The following is a 16,304-nucleotide window of genomic DNA, read 5'->3' as shown; positions in this document are numbered from 1 at the left end:
AAATAAAAGTTCATAACTGCTTCAGAAGCATTTTCTCTCCCATGAAACAGTCCTTTGGAAATTAATAATTAATAGTATCATTAATTTTATCACTGTATGGATTTTGTAGTAATAAACTTGTCCCTGAACACAATTTCATAAAATATGCAACCATAGTACATAACAATGGCAAGTAATAAAAATATACAGAATAGAATATGAAGAAAAAGGTGTTACGCACCTTCTGTAACTTTAGGCAGTTCTGGAGAGTAAAAAGGTATGAGAAAAGCAGAGGAAAGTAAGCAAAGAATATTAGCTGGGTAGAAAAGTATACAGGCTTAAATTTTTAAAATACTACCCATATTTCATTTGAACTTCATGCTAAGTCAAGGTTTAAAAGATAATAAAACTAACTACAAAGTGGAAAGATCTTAAGAAGCTAAATTTTGAAAGTTCATTTTTCTTACTCATTTTCAGACAGTTACTAAAAATACATTTATTCTATTTTCTCTTAGGCTTTTAAGAAACAGTACTGACTAGTCCTTGAAGGAGAAAACTGGGAAACAGATTACTTCCTGGGGATTATTTTTAGGTCATTTGTGACTCATGCATTTAGTCTAGTTATTTTTCACTCTCGCCCAAAACCTTTACCGGATTGACACACCCTCACAATGGATTAGTCATAAAACGTTGTTAGAAAGGACAGAATTAAAGCAATTAAAAAACACACAAGGTATCAATTCAAGCTGGCATTTAAGGATTCAAGTCAAAGATTTTTAAAAATATGGTGAAAAAAATGGAAAATAAAAGGTCAAACAAAAACTTCACTCTACTTCAACTGCTAACAAAGTCCTCTTTTAAAAATCATATTCTGTTGGGAAGCCCAAATTATTAGCATGAACATTCAACTGTCACCAATAAAAGTTTCTAAAGCCACTACTAACGTTCACAATGAACAGTCTTACTTACTTGAATGATTATTTATTTACCTCTTAAAAGGAGATAGCGATAATTTGTTTGTTTTCTAAAAACACCCAAAGCTTAGAGACATCTATTTTTTTTTAATGGGAATTAACAGTCATAATTTTCAAATGCAGTAAAACATTAAAACAGGTTTGTAAACTTTAAAAAAGCTACTCCCTGAACTCAACTAAACCAAAGCAATGATTCCATTTGATTTACAGAAAGTGAGAGCTTTAAAGATTTTCTCAGTATTCTTAAAATTGATCTCAATTTGGGTTAATATTTATAAAAATGAAAACATCTACACCTTTGCTTTATGCCCTGAAAAATTAAATTGTCTTTTTTTTAAAGTTAGACACATCATTCTCAATAACAGTAATACTCTTCTCATTGATTTTGGTAATATTTCTTAATAAGGTAAATATAGGCAGGGTATATATTTTCCCATATTGTTGACTTAATAAAATATATTGGTTTAGTCCTGGCTGGTTTGGCTCAGAGATTAGAATGTTGGCCCATGGACCAAAGACTTGCGGGTTTGATTCCAGTCAAGGGCATGTACCTTGGCTGCAGTTCAATCCCCTGCCCTAGCCCTGGCTGGGGTCATGCAGAAAGTAACCTTGATGTGTCTCTCTCACATCAATGTTCCTTTCTTTCTTTCTCTCTCTCTCCTCCAGCCTCCCTCCCACTCTATCTGAAAATTAACAGAAAAATATCCTCGGGTGAGGATTAAAAAAAACAAAAACAACAAACAAAAAATGTATTGGATTAAAATACATTTTAGGCAATAAATAACATCTGGAAATATATAATAGTTGAAAAGAGGACAGCAAGCTTTTAAATTCACTTAACAAATATTCAACCCTGAAATGGTAAAACTAATTAATTTATTAATTTTAAAAAGCCAATAAAAAAAATTAAACCACGATTCTAGGCATGAAAAACTACCATAAATTTTTTGAAGGGCATTCCCTCAACACACTCAATCACCAAGTCACGAGGCTTAATGTTGGTGAGAGGGCAACCCTGAGGGCTCCTACACACGGCCAGCCCCACTGAGGGGAGGAGCACACGGCCTGACAGCTGTGACTTGCCTCTGCCAGTTCCAAGCATTAAGCCTGAAACCAGTAACAGGCTCACTAATTTATAATTGATGAGAAAGAATATTACATTTGAGGAGAGAAAGATCCATGGCCAAACAAAAAGAATTAGTAAAACAACACAGAGAAAAGACAGAGGCAAGTGACTAAGAAAAGGAATAGTCTGAAGCATCTGAAATTGCTATTTTTATAGATTAGATGGGTTGAATATTGGTAATTTCAAATGTTTTCACCTGACAGAACAGAAGCTATTTTTAAATGTTAATATATTTCAAATATTAAGAGTAGTTTTTGTCTTAAAAGACAAAAAAAATCTCTAGTAACATTCCTGAAGATATACTGATCAAAATTATCTTAATTTCATGTCTAAGGATTTTATCCTGATAATATAATAAGAGATAATATTTACTGAGTAGTTGATCTGTACCTGGCATTGCTCTCATCATGTTCAGATATTAGTAATTTAATCCTTACAATAATCCCATGGGGTAGATACTTTTATTATCTCTATTTCTGAGATAAGGCAAACTGAAACAGAATAACCACGTCACATAGATAGTAAGTGACACAGCCAGAATTTGAACCCAGGCAGTCTCCCTGCAGTTGTGTTCTTAACCACAACACCTACACTCTGCACAAAAATGCAGCTATGAAAATATTCATCTCAGACTTTTTAAAAATAAGCAAAGATTGAAAAAAATTAAAAGTAAATTATAGCATATCCATATAATGGAATACTATGGTGCCATTAAAAATAATGTGGGTCAGTATTTAATAACATAGAAAATGTTCATAATACATAATATGAAAAAGTATGTTAAGAAACAATAAACATTTCTTTATTTGAAAAAATATTTAAATATGCAGAGAAAAGACTAGAATTCTAACAAAATGTTACCTCTGAGGATCAAGATTATACATGACTTTTATTTCATTTAATGTATCAATTTTCTAAAACAATCATTTCTGCAACAACAAAAAATGATTTTTAAATTCCTTTACAAAAAAGGTAATTCAGTGTTCTAATTACTTTGAATAAAGTCAAATTATATATCAGTTATAGATACACTTGATTTCACATGGACATTTTTATTTAACTTTACCTTCTAAAAGCTGTGAACTGACATTGACAAAATCGATTTTCTTCCGGAGATAGCGTTGATTCAATTTCCAAATGCATGAAATGAATGCATTCTTTTCAGCAGTGCTACTGGCAACCCATTTATATATTTTTTCAAAATGTAAATCAAATTCAGGATTTTCCTGAAATAAAAATAAATATTGTTTTTAATCATACCCCGTATTAATTACTGTAAAATCTACATTTTAGTAAAACAAAAAGAAGTTGAAGCTGTTCTTGAAAAAAAAAAAAATCACCATTAAAAATCAGCCAAGTGACTTGCAGACACTGGCTCAGAGATTTCAACTTACAGCCAAAATGTTGTTTATCTCCCCAAAGAAGCTGATTAAGAAACAACATAGTGTTTTGGTCATTTTCTTCCTATCCCCCTGAAGTCTATGACTAAAAGTACAGGATGTCTACTTAACGGCTTTATGTTTCAGCTTCCTAATCTATAAAATGACAATGATCTCTAGTTTTGATGTGGAACTAATTTTTCTGTTTAAATTGCCTATGGGGTTTTAGAGTTATACCTCTTCTTTGAAACTATACTATTAGTCATAACTGTGATTTGACAGTAATTCCTTGAAAAAGAATATATCTTCTAATTATTACATATGAGAAAAGAATACAATCTATAACCTGGTGTAGATTTCAAGAACAAATCAGGTAAAAAGCAGAGACTGCCCTAACTGATTTCAATTCTGAAAATATAGAATGATTAATGGTGTCTCAAAAGTAAAAAAGAAGCTCAACTGATGTGAAAGAAATGCACTATGGTCTTTACACGTCTCTTGAGCCACACTGCAGCAGTAATTTCATGCCAGGCTAATTCTCCCTTGAAGGCAGACCTGACTACTATATAAAAAAATGAAAACATATGAACATATACTATTTTTCACATCCAAAGAATTAAAAAATAGGCTCAAATGTTCTCTACTCTTAATCCTTCCCCGCTGTAACAGAAATGTTCTTAGTATTCTACAGAAGGCTAATAAATATATTCAACTAATTTAAGTGTTATTTAGGGGAAACAAAATGTAAATAAAGACTTTAAAGGCAAGGGAAGCTAAATCAGATTTTTACTGTGAAGATTTGGGATAATTAAGGGATCAGGACTTAACCCATGCTTGGTACAATCATACTACAGTAGTATGGGACAACTAATTTGCTTAATTTATATCTCAATAAGCAGAATTGAGCATCAAAAGATTAAAAACCTGTATTTACAATGAACAGGTAGTTGCATTATTACTTAAAAAAAAATCTAAGAGTATTGGCAACTAACATGAAACTTGATGGGAAATGGTCCCTTCCCTGGGAATATTTCCCATAATACCATAAAACAAGCTGAGTGTTCCAGTGGCAACACTCACACAAATCAATGTGTGATACTAAATGGCTAATGTTAGGCTATGTATAAAATTTTTATGTTTTATATCCATATATAGCATACACACACATCAAGGTGCCTACATAAAATGAAAAAAAATCCATTAAGCAAGTCAGCAATGAAGTGTCATCTGTGAGAAAAGTATTCCAATAAGTATTCAGCCAAGTTATCGAATTATGCAAGTCAATGGGGTTATGCAGTGCAAAACTACTGAAGGAAAAAAGGCTTTTAAATAAAGGTATGTTTCTAAAATGCCCTTAAAATATTTTCTCTTGATATGAACAGAAACCAGATATAAACAGATATAAACAGAAACCTACCAAGAAAGTCTATACTCTTGATCCTTTCCCATTGTAACAGAAATTATTTGTTAAAGAATTCACTGAAGTATTTTAAACACTTTTATTCCAAATACATATGCATATATTCAAAGTACCTGCCAAATTGTTTCTACATTTTTCTAAATATTGGGTGCTCCACAGGGATAAAAGTAAAGGCCCAGTTTGCCTAAAACTCTTAAAGAAAAGGTATTCTCTATATTTGAAAGAAATCCAAATTCTACAGATATTCAGAACTCTCCCAAAGTTGTTTTTGCTTCATTAAAAAATTATTTTGCACCTGACTCAACTGCCTGTCATTTTGTCCAGCTTTTAGTTCCTCACAGGTTTGTACCAGGGTAAGAGTAAAACCAGAATTTTATGTTATCAGATTGCTCTACAAAGGTAGTTTTTACTTCTTTATGCCTTAAAAAAAATTTTTTTTCTTTTTTGATTTTAGACAGAGAGAGGAAGGGAGAGATAGAAACAATGATGAGAGAGAACATCGCGTGGCCGCCTCCTGCATGCCCCTCACTGGGGATTTGGCCTACAACCTGGGCATGTGCCCTGAATGGGAACCAAACAGGTGACCTCTTGGTGCATGGGTCGATGCTCAACAACTGAGCCATACTGGCCGGGCTCTTTGTGCCTTTTTAATAAATGTGTAAGACCTGAAGAGTTAAATCAAAGGGCACCTGTAGTGACATTAATGTATGCCTTGCTATAAGCCCCATCAACAGTACAAGTAGATGTGGTACCAAGCATTTCCTGGAGCTTTGGAGGTGCCTTTGGCTTCAGAGGAAGATGAGGGATGGGCTTAGAGAGGATGAGGAAGGGGAAGCACCTAATTTAATCAGAGGAGTTCTACTTGATTTCCTTGAAAAGGTACTGCTGTGGAAAGCCTTGAATTGTCAGGAATAAAGGTGATCCTTTAACATGATTATCATCGTATTCTACTTCTCAGAATTTGAATATGGCTTAAATGAAAGGTGTAAGATTTACTTATTTATTTTTTGGTGAATCCTCACCTGAGGATATATATATATATTTTTTTTATCCTCACCCAAGGATATTTTTCCATTTTTTGTACAGATAGAGTGGGAGGGAGAGAGAGGAAGGGAGAGAGAGAGAGAGAGAAACATCGACGTGAAGGGACACATCGAGTGGCTGTCACCCGCACGACCAACCAGGGCCGGGGACAAACTGCAACCGAAGCACGTGCCCTTAGCGGGAACCGAACCCGGGTCTCTCCGGACCGCAGGCCGACGCTCTAACCGCTGAGCCAAACTGGCCAGGGCCTGAGGATATTTTTCCATTGATTTTTAGAGAGAGTGGAAAGGAGGGAAGGAGGAAGAGAGAGAGAAAGAAACATCGATGTGAGAAAGACACATTGATTGGTTGCCTCCAGGACCAGGAATCAAACCTGCAACCCTTTGGTCCATGTGCCGAGGCTCTGAACACTGAGCCAAACCAGCCAGGGCAAAAGGTGTGAGATTTATATTCTTATCTTATTCTTTAAATTCCTTAAAATAAGGTATGTAACTCACTATCGTTTCCTTTACTTGAGCCACAAACATCAGACCATGGCCTCACAAGGCCAGCTTGGCTGCCTCAGCTGCTGATTCTACATTAATTTGCGAGGACTAAGTAATACGCATGTTGCTTATATTATATGTGATTTTGAACTAGGTTTTACAGGAACAATGACTTTTTAAAAATCACTCGACACAACTTTAAAATCTGTACTAATTTATGGATTTTTATACCAAGTGTACCTGACTAAAATACAGAAATATATAGAGTCAAGGTTATTTTGCTCTAGTTTATATAGCTTTGTGCACAAATATAACTGTAGCTCAAAAAAGCCAAGGCAATGAAACAAACATACATATGTACTTATTTTCAGTAGCCTAAGAGTGAGGAGTGAGAGAATGGAAGGTTGAATGATACAGTCTAATTCTTGGTAGTTGATGGACCAGTGGGTCACAAAACAAGATTTGATCATTTAAAATGACAATACTATGTTAATAAAATGAAAGACACTTTTTGAACAGAGGTTAAAAAAACACCTAAAATAACATACTTTAATGGCATCCTTGGCATCTACCACAGCAAGGTCTCGAAGGGCCCAAGCAATTTGCCTTTTGTAGAAATCTCCTTTATCAGATTTCTTGACTTTGACCACCTTTACCTGCACAGGGCGTTCAGTTGTCACTGTTGAAGAAAACACATCTTCATTACAAATATCATTGACTTACTCATTTTTCATTTGTTCATTCACTCATTACAAATATAGCTGTCAGGTGCCTGTATACAATACTAAAAAAGGAGTAATATTTCATTACAAATGCTATGACTGAGGAATACTCAGACTACTACTGAAAGATTCTAAATCATACTAGAGGGTCAGATTCCTTTAGAAGCAAAACTCTTAAAACTCAACAATAAGAAAAAAATATCTGATTAAAAAATGGGCCAAAGACCTAACAGACACCTCACCAAAGAGGAGGCACAGATCACAAAGAAACATATGAAAAGATGTTCCACAAATTAAAACAACAATAAGATAACACTACACACCTATTAGTGTGGCCAAAGCCTAAAATACTGACAAAACTAAATGCTGGCAAGGATTTGAAGCAACAAGAATTCTCATACATTGCTGGTGAGCATGCAAAATGGTACAGCTAATTTGGAAAATAGTTTCTTGGTTTCTTACAAAACTAAACATACTCCTACCATACAAGCCAGCGATTGTGCTCCTTAGCATCTACCCAAAGGAGTTGAAAATGCTTATCCGCACAAAAACCTGCACAAGGATGTTTACAGCTGCTTTATTCATAATTGCCAAAACTTTGAAGCAACCAAGATGTCCTTCAGTAGGTGAGTGGATAAACTGTGGTATATCCAGACAATAGAATGCTATTCAGAACTAAAAAGAAATAAACTATCAAGCCAGGAAAAGAAATGGGGGTACTTTAAATGCAGACTAAGTAAAAGAAACCAATCTGAGAAGGCTACATACCGTGTAATTCTAACTATATGACATCCTGGAAAAGGGAACACTATGGAGGCAGTAAAAAGACCAATGGTTGCCAGGAATGAGGGAGAGATGAACAGGTAGAATGCAGAGAGAACTTTAGGGCAGTGAAAACACTTTTTATGATACTTTAATGATGGATATAGTCATTATACATTTGTCCAAAACCATAGGAAGTACACCACCAAGAGTGAACTCTAAAGTAAACTACGCACTTTGGGTGACTGATATGTCAATGTAGGTTCATTCTTGGTAACCAATGTACCTACTGTTGTGAGGGGTATTAATAAAGGGAGAGGCTATGTATGTGTGGGGGCAGAGATGGAGTATATGGAAAATCTCTACCTCCCTCTCAATTTTGTTGTAAACTTAAAGTGCTCTAAAAAATTAAGTCTTAAAAATGTATTAATGCTAATGAGTTATTATTATGAGAGTATCAAAAAAATCTAGGAATAGAGAAATACCTGGGAATAAATACAACACATGTGCAAAGCCTTTAAAAGCATAAATCTTATGGAAAGGCATTAAAGAAGACCTAGATAAATGGAGAACTACATCAAGTTCATAGACAACACTCAATTTAAAAATGCAGGTTCTCTCCAAAGTGAACTATAGATTCAAAACGATTCCAATCAAAACCCCAACAAAATCTGGAACTTGACAAGCTGATTCTAAAATGTAGGTGAAAGAATAAAGTACCAAAAAAAATACAAAATAAAAACCAAATACAAGAACCCAGAAACAGATACACTCACACTCACCATTATAAACACGGACACAGATAAATTAAAGACTAAAATGTGCCCTGGCCGGTTTGGCTCAGCGGTTAGAGCAGCAGCCCACAGACCAATGAGTTGCAGGTTCGATTCCGGTCAAGGGCACATACCTTGGTTGTGGTTCATCCACGGCCCTGGTCCGTCATGTGACACAAAGGCAACCAGTCTGCTTCTCTCTCTCTCTCTCCCCCTCCCTCCCTCCCACTCTATCTGATGATAAACAGAAAAATATCCTCGGGTGAAGAATTAAAACAAAAACAAAAACTGAAATGTAAAAGGTAAAATTATAAAACTTTCAGAAGATAATATTTATCACTCCAGGATATGGAAGGATATCTTAAGTAAAACACAAAAAGGAGAAGCCAGAAAAAAATCAGATTAATTAATCTAAATTCCTTAAAATAATAAATTTTATTAAAAGACATCATAAAAAGTGACAACACAAACCACAAACTGGTATGCATAGAAACAGCAAAGAATTGGTATTCAGATTATATAAAGAACTTAAATCAGTAAAAGGGCAACCAACACAACAGACAAATGTGCAAAAAGCCTTAACAGGCAAATTTCTTTATTTTTTTAAATAGATTTTTAGAGACAGAGTGGGGTGGAGGTGGACACTGATTTGTTGTTCAACTTATTTATGCATGGTTGATTCTTGTATGTGCCTTGACCAGGGATTAAACCTGAAACCTTCAAGTATCCAGACAATGTTCTAAACAACTGAGCTACCAGCCAGGGCCAACAGGCATATTTCTTAGACAAGGAAACTAAATGGCTAATAAATTTGTGAAAAGAGGCTCAATCTCATTATTAATTAAGGAAATGCAATTTAAAACCACAAAGAAATACTATTTCACACCCACCAGATTGAAAATATTAATAGTCTGTCAAAACCCAAGTATTACAGTATGGTTAGTCTTCAGATCTTTTTTTTAAAATTGTTTTATTTATTTTTTTATCCTCACCCAAGGACATTTTTCCACTTTTTGTTCAGATAGAGTAGGAGGGAGAGAAAGAGAAACATCAACTTGAAAGGGACACATCAAGTGGTTGCCACCCACACGACCCAACCAGGACTGGGGACAAACTGCAACTGAGGTACATGCCCTTAGCAGGAACTGAACCTGGGTCTCTCTGGACCGCAGGTCGATGCTCCAACCGCCAACAAACCAGCCAGGGCTAGTCTTCAGATTTTATATATATGTTATAGAAATTCTTTCGTATCTTCTCTCTCTCTCTCTCTCTCTCTATATATATATATATAAAATATGCATTACAAATATATATATGTTTGTTGTTAATCCTCACCAGAGGATACTTTCCCATTGCTTTTTAGAGAGAGTGGAAGAGAGAGGGGAGGAGGAGAGATTGAAACATCTATGTGAGAGAGACACATCCACTGGTTGCTTCCCACATGAGCCCCAACCAGGGCCAGGGATTGAACCTGCAGCCCAGATACATACCCTTGACCAGAATCAAACCCACAACCCTCCAGTGTGCTGGCCCACAGTCTAACCACTGAGCAACGCCAGCCAGGGCAGCTCAATATTTAATTTTCAAAAATTCAAAAAATAAATTTGCCAATCCAGTAGTTTTTCCAGTTATATAAATAATGAGAATATTTAAAACAAGGAGGTGAAGTCCCCTAGGAAATAAAAGAATGCCAAACAATAACTTTTTCTTACTAAATACCCACCTGTGGCACACAAAAAACAGTTCTTTTTCTTTTTTCCTGCTTTGCAGACATTGACAATACTCAGCAGGCGTTCATCATTTGGCGTAAAAATGTCTCTTTGTAATGCATGCTTGATTGCTGTCATCTTTATTCAGCTGAAAAAATTCGGAGTATAGATATTAAGCTCTTTGTCAAAATCATTCTATCTTACATTATTCTGCTTATGATTAAAAATGATCTTATTATGGCTAATAAGCATAGGAAGAATGAAAGTCGTCCCTCGCCACTTCGCACTTCAATGTTCGCAGCTTCATTCAAATATATTTGAAAAACCCACGATAGAGTGAAGCGCGAAGTGGCAGGGATGTCTGTATAAAGACAGAATCTTACTTCGGGGAAATTCATTTATGTGGTTGAGTCTGGAACTGATAAACCGCGATAAACGAGGGCCGACTGTAATACATTAATACATTAATACATCTACATCATAAAAATAAAAAGCTGTATATGTGGGAAAGGAATTAGAGAACTAGGATTATCAAACTCTGAAGTCTTTAGAAGGGCTTACCAATTATAATTAAAAAAAAGTTAAAAACCCATGCTTAATCTTTAAATATAAACTTCCTATATAAAGACCTCTTACCATTCAATTACAACTCAAAACTAAAAAAACAAATAGCCCAATTAAGAACTGAGCAAAGGACTTTAAGCACATGAAAAGATGCTTTACATCACTAACATTAGGGAAATGTAAATTAAAACCACAATGAGATACCTACCACTTTACACCCACTAGGATGGCTTAAAGTAAAAAGACAAGTGTTGATAAAGATGTGGAGAAAAAGAAACTCTCATACTGGTGATTGTTAAATGGTGTAGCCACTTTGGAAAAACAGTTTGGTGATTCCTCAAAAAGTTAAATATGAAGTTAGCATATGATTCCACTTTTAGGTATATACTCAAGAGAACTGAAAACTTATATCCACACAAAAACTTGTACATGAATGGTCATAGCAATGTTATTCACAATGACCAAAAAGTGGAAACAACTCTAATACCATCAACTGATTAAATGATATAATAAAATGAAATGTAATCCATATGGTAGAATATTATCCAGCCATAAAAAGGAACAAATTACTGATAGATGCTAAAACTGATGAATCCTGAAAACATTAAATGAAAGGAGTCAGATACAAAGGACCATGTATTTTGTGATTCCACTTATATAAAATGTCCAGAGTAGACAAATCCATTGAGACAGAATGATGTGCAGTTGCCAGGGGCTAAGGTGAAAGAGGAATGGAGAGTGATTGCTAATGGGTATGGGGTTTCTCTTTCGTGTGATGAAAATGTCCTTGAATTAGATAGTAGTGACAGCTGCATAACCTTGTGAATACACTAAAAAAACACTGAATTATACATTTGAAAAGGATGAATTTTATGGTAGATGAATTCTATCTCAATAAAGCTGTTATAAAAAATAGGTTTCCACTTATCTCCTTTTCTCATGTAATTCATCTTTTAAAAAATATCAGCCTAAGTAAAATATTTTTAAAAATGTGTGTGTGTGTGTTTATTACCATTTTCCAGTGCAAATGTAGTAATGTAGTATTTCATGTATGTGAGCTTGCTTAAGAATATAACTTCTACTTCTAACATCATTACTATGGAAAAATGAAGAAATTATGTTTTTTAATCCTCACCCAAGGATATTCTCCCATTTATCTTCAGATAGAGTGGGTGGGGGAGAGAGAGAGAGAGAGAAAGAGAGAAAGAGAAAGAGAGAGAGAGAGAGATGTGAGAGAAACACATCAAATGGTTGCTTCCTGCATGACCACGACCAGGGCCAGGGACCGAACTGCAACCAAGTTACATGCCCTTGTCTGGAATCGAACCCACGACTCTTAGGTCTGCAGACTGATGCTCAAACCGCTGAGCCAAACCGGCCAGGGCAAGAAATTATGTTTTACCACGTTACATGCCCTTGGCTGGAATCGAACCCACGACTCTTAGGTCTGCAGACCGATGCTCAAACCGCTGAGCCAAACTGGCCAGGACAAGAAATTATGTTTTAAGTAAATGACTTAGAATGAATTTTTATAACACAATGACACTTTTGTAAATGAGGCATCTCCTCTGCATACTCAATCTGTGAAAATTTTATCTTTGCTCCAACTCAAAAAACTGCTTTTCTCACAAAAATCAGATCTTCACTCTTTCACCTCATCTCAGCCTCTAGTCTTCTAACCTCCCTCTCCTTCCTGTTTTGTCTATCTAACCTCTCCAAGCTTCTTTTCAAACCTATCTTGGAAGCAGTGTTCATTTCTCTATACCCACACTACCCCTTCGATTATCTTACTCTGTTTGTAGACCAATTCACCCTGTTTATAAATCTCCATGAACTGTATATTTTTCTCCACTTCTCTTGCTACCATATGCCACTTAAGAAGGCCATATATCACCCCGGCTGGTTTGGCTCAGTGGTTAGAGCGTTAGCCTGTGGACTGGAGTCACAGGTTCAATTCCACGTCAAGGGCACATACCTTGGTTGCAGGTTCAATCTCTGGCCCTGGTTGGGGTTGTGCGGGAGGCAACCAATAGATGTGTGTCACATGGATGTTTCTCCTTCTCTCCCTCTCTCTCTCTCCACCCCTGCTTCCTCCCTCCCACTCCATCTAAAAATCAATGGAAAAAATATCCTTGGGTGAGGATTAAAAAAAGAAGGCCATATGTCCTTGTTCACTGTATTCATTACAAATATCTAAATCTAAATCCAAACAAAGCTACACATTCAATGTTGCTTAGCAATTCTTTGATGATTCCTCTTCCTATTCCCCATCAGTATTGTTGCAAATCCTTATTTCTCTCTTCCAACCCCGAACTGTAATGTCAGCCTCCTCTCTGCAAATTACTTCATCTACTCTGCAGAGAATATAGAAGCCATTAAGTACAACTTTCACCAACTGCTTTCTTTTCCCTCTCTCTATATCTTTACCCATCTTAACCTCCACTCGGTCTTAATAGAAAATATCCTTGTTACTAATTCCTTAATATGTTCAATGGCTACACACTGTGTTAAAAGCTCTATTCCACCCTACTCTCAAGCCACACCGGATACTGGCCAGTTTACTTTTCTATCTCTGGGTTTTGTTAATGCAATTTCCTTTTTCTGGAATTCTTTTCTCCCTGGGAAAGTCCATCGCAGCCCTCAAAATCTATGAAGTAGCGACACACACCAAGAATAATTCCCTTTCTACTTCTCTAACACCTCTTCTCTACTCTGCTAACAGAGCACTTAAAACCATATTTTCTGGCTAGTTATATTCTCTCTGCCATTCAAAGTAGCTCTTTGTAGACAAGGACCATGTCTTACTCATCTTTGTATTCCTAGAACTTGGCATAGCAAGCATTTAATAAATTAACCCAAATTATAACCAAATAACATAACAACTATAGCCTCCCTAAGCTTAGTTCTCCTTTTCCAACTCTCATATCTGTAAACAAATGTCCAGGTTCAAAATCTGTCATATTTGATTCTCCTCCTCCATTGTCAACAAGAAATCTGCTACTACATTCTGTTGATTTTCCCTCATCTACACATAATTTATTTTTCCATTTTATTCCCATTGTCAACACACTAACCCAAGTCCACATCAGCTATGTTTATTTAACAGTACAGTATCTGGTTATTTTATTTTGCATGCTTCCAAACCCCCCAAACCCTCAACCAACAAGTAATATTAGTAAACAGATTTCATTACAACATGCCCTTGCTCAACATTTTACTAATGTTCCCAAATATAAACCTTCCACCCCAAGCCCTGTTGTTTCATTCTGGTCTTTAAATCTTTGCTTACGTGCTTTTCCAAGGGATATCATCTATCCAAACCCTAATTATACTTCATGGTTTACAGAAAGTTGATTCAATAAAGATCTTAATCCAAATTGATCTGTCCTCTTAATTGCTATGGCACTTACTGTATTTACCAATCAGTCAAGCACTTGCTGCAAATTGCTTCATGAGAGGGTAAGCTTGTGGATCTCAAAAACTCTTGAGAGAGACACAGAGAGAAAGGGGGGAGGAAAGGAGAGAGAGAAAGACACATTTTGGCATAGTTTTGTGTTCGTTCTTAGTAGGTACGCAACAAATTCCTCTGGAGGTAACCTGAACTGAATAGTAAAAACTGGTCAAATGAATACTAGTGGCCAACGTTTACACTATAGTCCTTCCTTGGTTAAAAGCAACAACTGAGTATATTGTTAGTGGTTAAATGAGACTGGGGCGGGGGCCTGGCTATACCTCATAAAGGAGTTAGGCATAATGAAGGGCACGATGTGACCCTCGCTCACTCAGCAAATACTGATGTCTACTAAGTGTGAGGCACTGTTCTGGGTGAGCGCGGTGGCAGACACGCTCACGAAGAGCCCGCCAGTGCCTCCAGGGCATTTACACGCTAAGGGTCGGGTGACTAAGGCTACAGTCTGACAGCGTACTCTCTGTTAGGACAGTGAATACATCGCGAGAGAGCCTCTGGATCTAGTTTCCAGGTTGAAACATCCACGCGTGACTGCATCCCGGAGGCGGTGAGGCACTGCCTAGTCTGCATTGGTTCTCGGTTCCTTCAACTCAGTGCGACCATTACTCTGCGTGACAAACAGCTTGTCGCGAGTGTCCCTGTGGGTGGGGTCCCACATGCGATCCGGGCATCTCAGCGCGTGGAGGGAACAGTGCACGGACGCAGGGACATGTACTCGGGAGGAGATGTAGACGAAAACGTGTACTTGGACAAAGAAGAGGAAGGCACCGTCACGCCCTCCTGCCCTGGTCCACGCAAAGGGGCAAAGGGGCAAAGGAGCAGAGTTGTTTGCCCCAAGAAATAAGACTCTTGGGGACGGATCCACAAAGGGGCGTGTGGGGGTTGCTCTCCCACCCGCGGGGCAGCAAGGAGCTGGGGGAGACGGGCGGCTCTGCGCCTTGCCCAGAGGCGGGGAAAGGAAGGAGGCCTGGAGCAGAGGGAGAGGCACGGACCCTGCGCGGACCAGGAGCCTGAGGAGCCGCCTCCGACCCTGCGCCCGCCTGTGCGCTCGTCTGTCCGCCGCCGGAACGCTGGGCAGCCGTGCCCGAGGCTTACCGCGAGGCCGGCCCGGCCCGGCTGTGCCGAGGCGGGTCCTCCAGAACCGAGACGCGACGGGGCGGGAGCGGCCACCGCCACCAAGACGCGCCCCTCGACTGAGCCGTGAACGGGAAGCGGAGGTTCAGCCACCACTTCCCATATCCGGGCACGTGACAAACCCCGCCCGGAAGTTGGAAGTCGAGCTGTCAGCGGAGGGAAGAGCGGCTGCGAGAGGCGGCGCGGTGTCGCCGGAGGGGCGTGTCAGGGGCGTGTCAGGGGCGGGGCGGGGTGGCCCCTGACCCTCTGAGACTGCCTTGGGACCCGAGGATTTGGCGCTGATGGTATAACTTTCTCCAGAGGAGCTATTTCTTCAGATATTTTCAGCGGTTTATTTAAGAAGAGATCCGAGTAAGTGTTAACGAGATGACGCCTATGCGCAGTTCAGTTTGAGAAGCACAGATAATACGAGTGTTGCTGGGTGCAAGGCACGTGAATCCTTTACTCCAAACTCTGGGCACCTATCCATGCCAGCACTTTGATGGAGGTGCAGAGGTGGTTCAGACATGAATCCTTCCCTGAAGAAGTTCACAGTATGGTAGAGCTAAACAAGATATACACACAAATACATATAAGTGACCAAAACGAGGTACAGGACAGATAAGTGTTCTGGGGATTCAAAGTAGTGATTATTTTGCTCCTTTGCAAGGGTTCTGCAGGGATCATTCATGCATGTATTCATTCATTTGATAAACCATGCCATCTCTATGCCAGTCACTGTGTTAAGTGCTAGAGATAAAAAAAAGGACAGGGATCCCACTCAG

The 16,304-nt window shown here is 37.9% G+C and overlaps 1 protein-coding gene across 8 annotated transcripts in view; it reads right to left on the bottom strand.

Annotated features, from left to right (window-relative positions):
• Positions 1-15,606, bottom strand: part of EXOC1 (exocyst complex component 1) — a 56,146-nt gene extending 40,540 nt beyond the window's left edge. For 4 of the 8 annotated variants that reach the window (XM_036265222.1, XM_036265232.1, XM_036265250.1 and 1 more), the window contains exons 1-5: positions 15,502-15,606; positions 10,388-10,521; positions 6,956-7,086; positions 3,146-3,305; positions 221-241 (exon numbers count right to left, since the gene is read on the bottom strand). In XM_036265222.1, the coding sequence (XP_036121115.1) occupies positions 221-241; positions 3,146-3,305; positions 6,956-7,086; positions 10,388-10,511 (436 nt within the window). In that variant the 5' untranslated portion in view covers positions 10,512-10,521; positions 15,502-15,606. Of the gene's footprint in view, positions 1-220; positions 242-3,145; positions 3,306-6,955; positions 7,087-10,387; positions 10,522-11,145; positions 11,168-15,501 lie in introns of all 8 variants that reach the window. The other 4 variants (XM_036265258.1, XM_036265242.1, XM_036265213.1 and 1 more) reach the window with 2 other exon arrangements.
• Positions 15,607-16,304: the final 698 nt, after the last annotated feature.

Source organism: Molossus molossus, unplaced genomic scaffold (assembly GCF_014108415.1).
Source record: "Molossus molossus isolate mMolMol1 unplaced genomic scaffold, mMolMol1.p scaffold_m16_p_1, whole genome shotgun sequence".
NCBI classification, from domain to species: Eukaryota; Metazoa; Chordata; class Mammalia; order Chiroptera; family Molossidae; genus Molossus; species Molossus molossus.
Note: the sequence above shows the minus strand (reverse complement) of the source record. Positions and strands in the feature narration are given on the sequence as shown.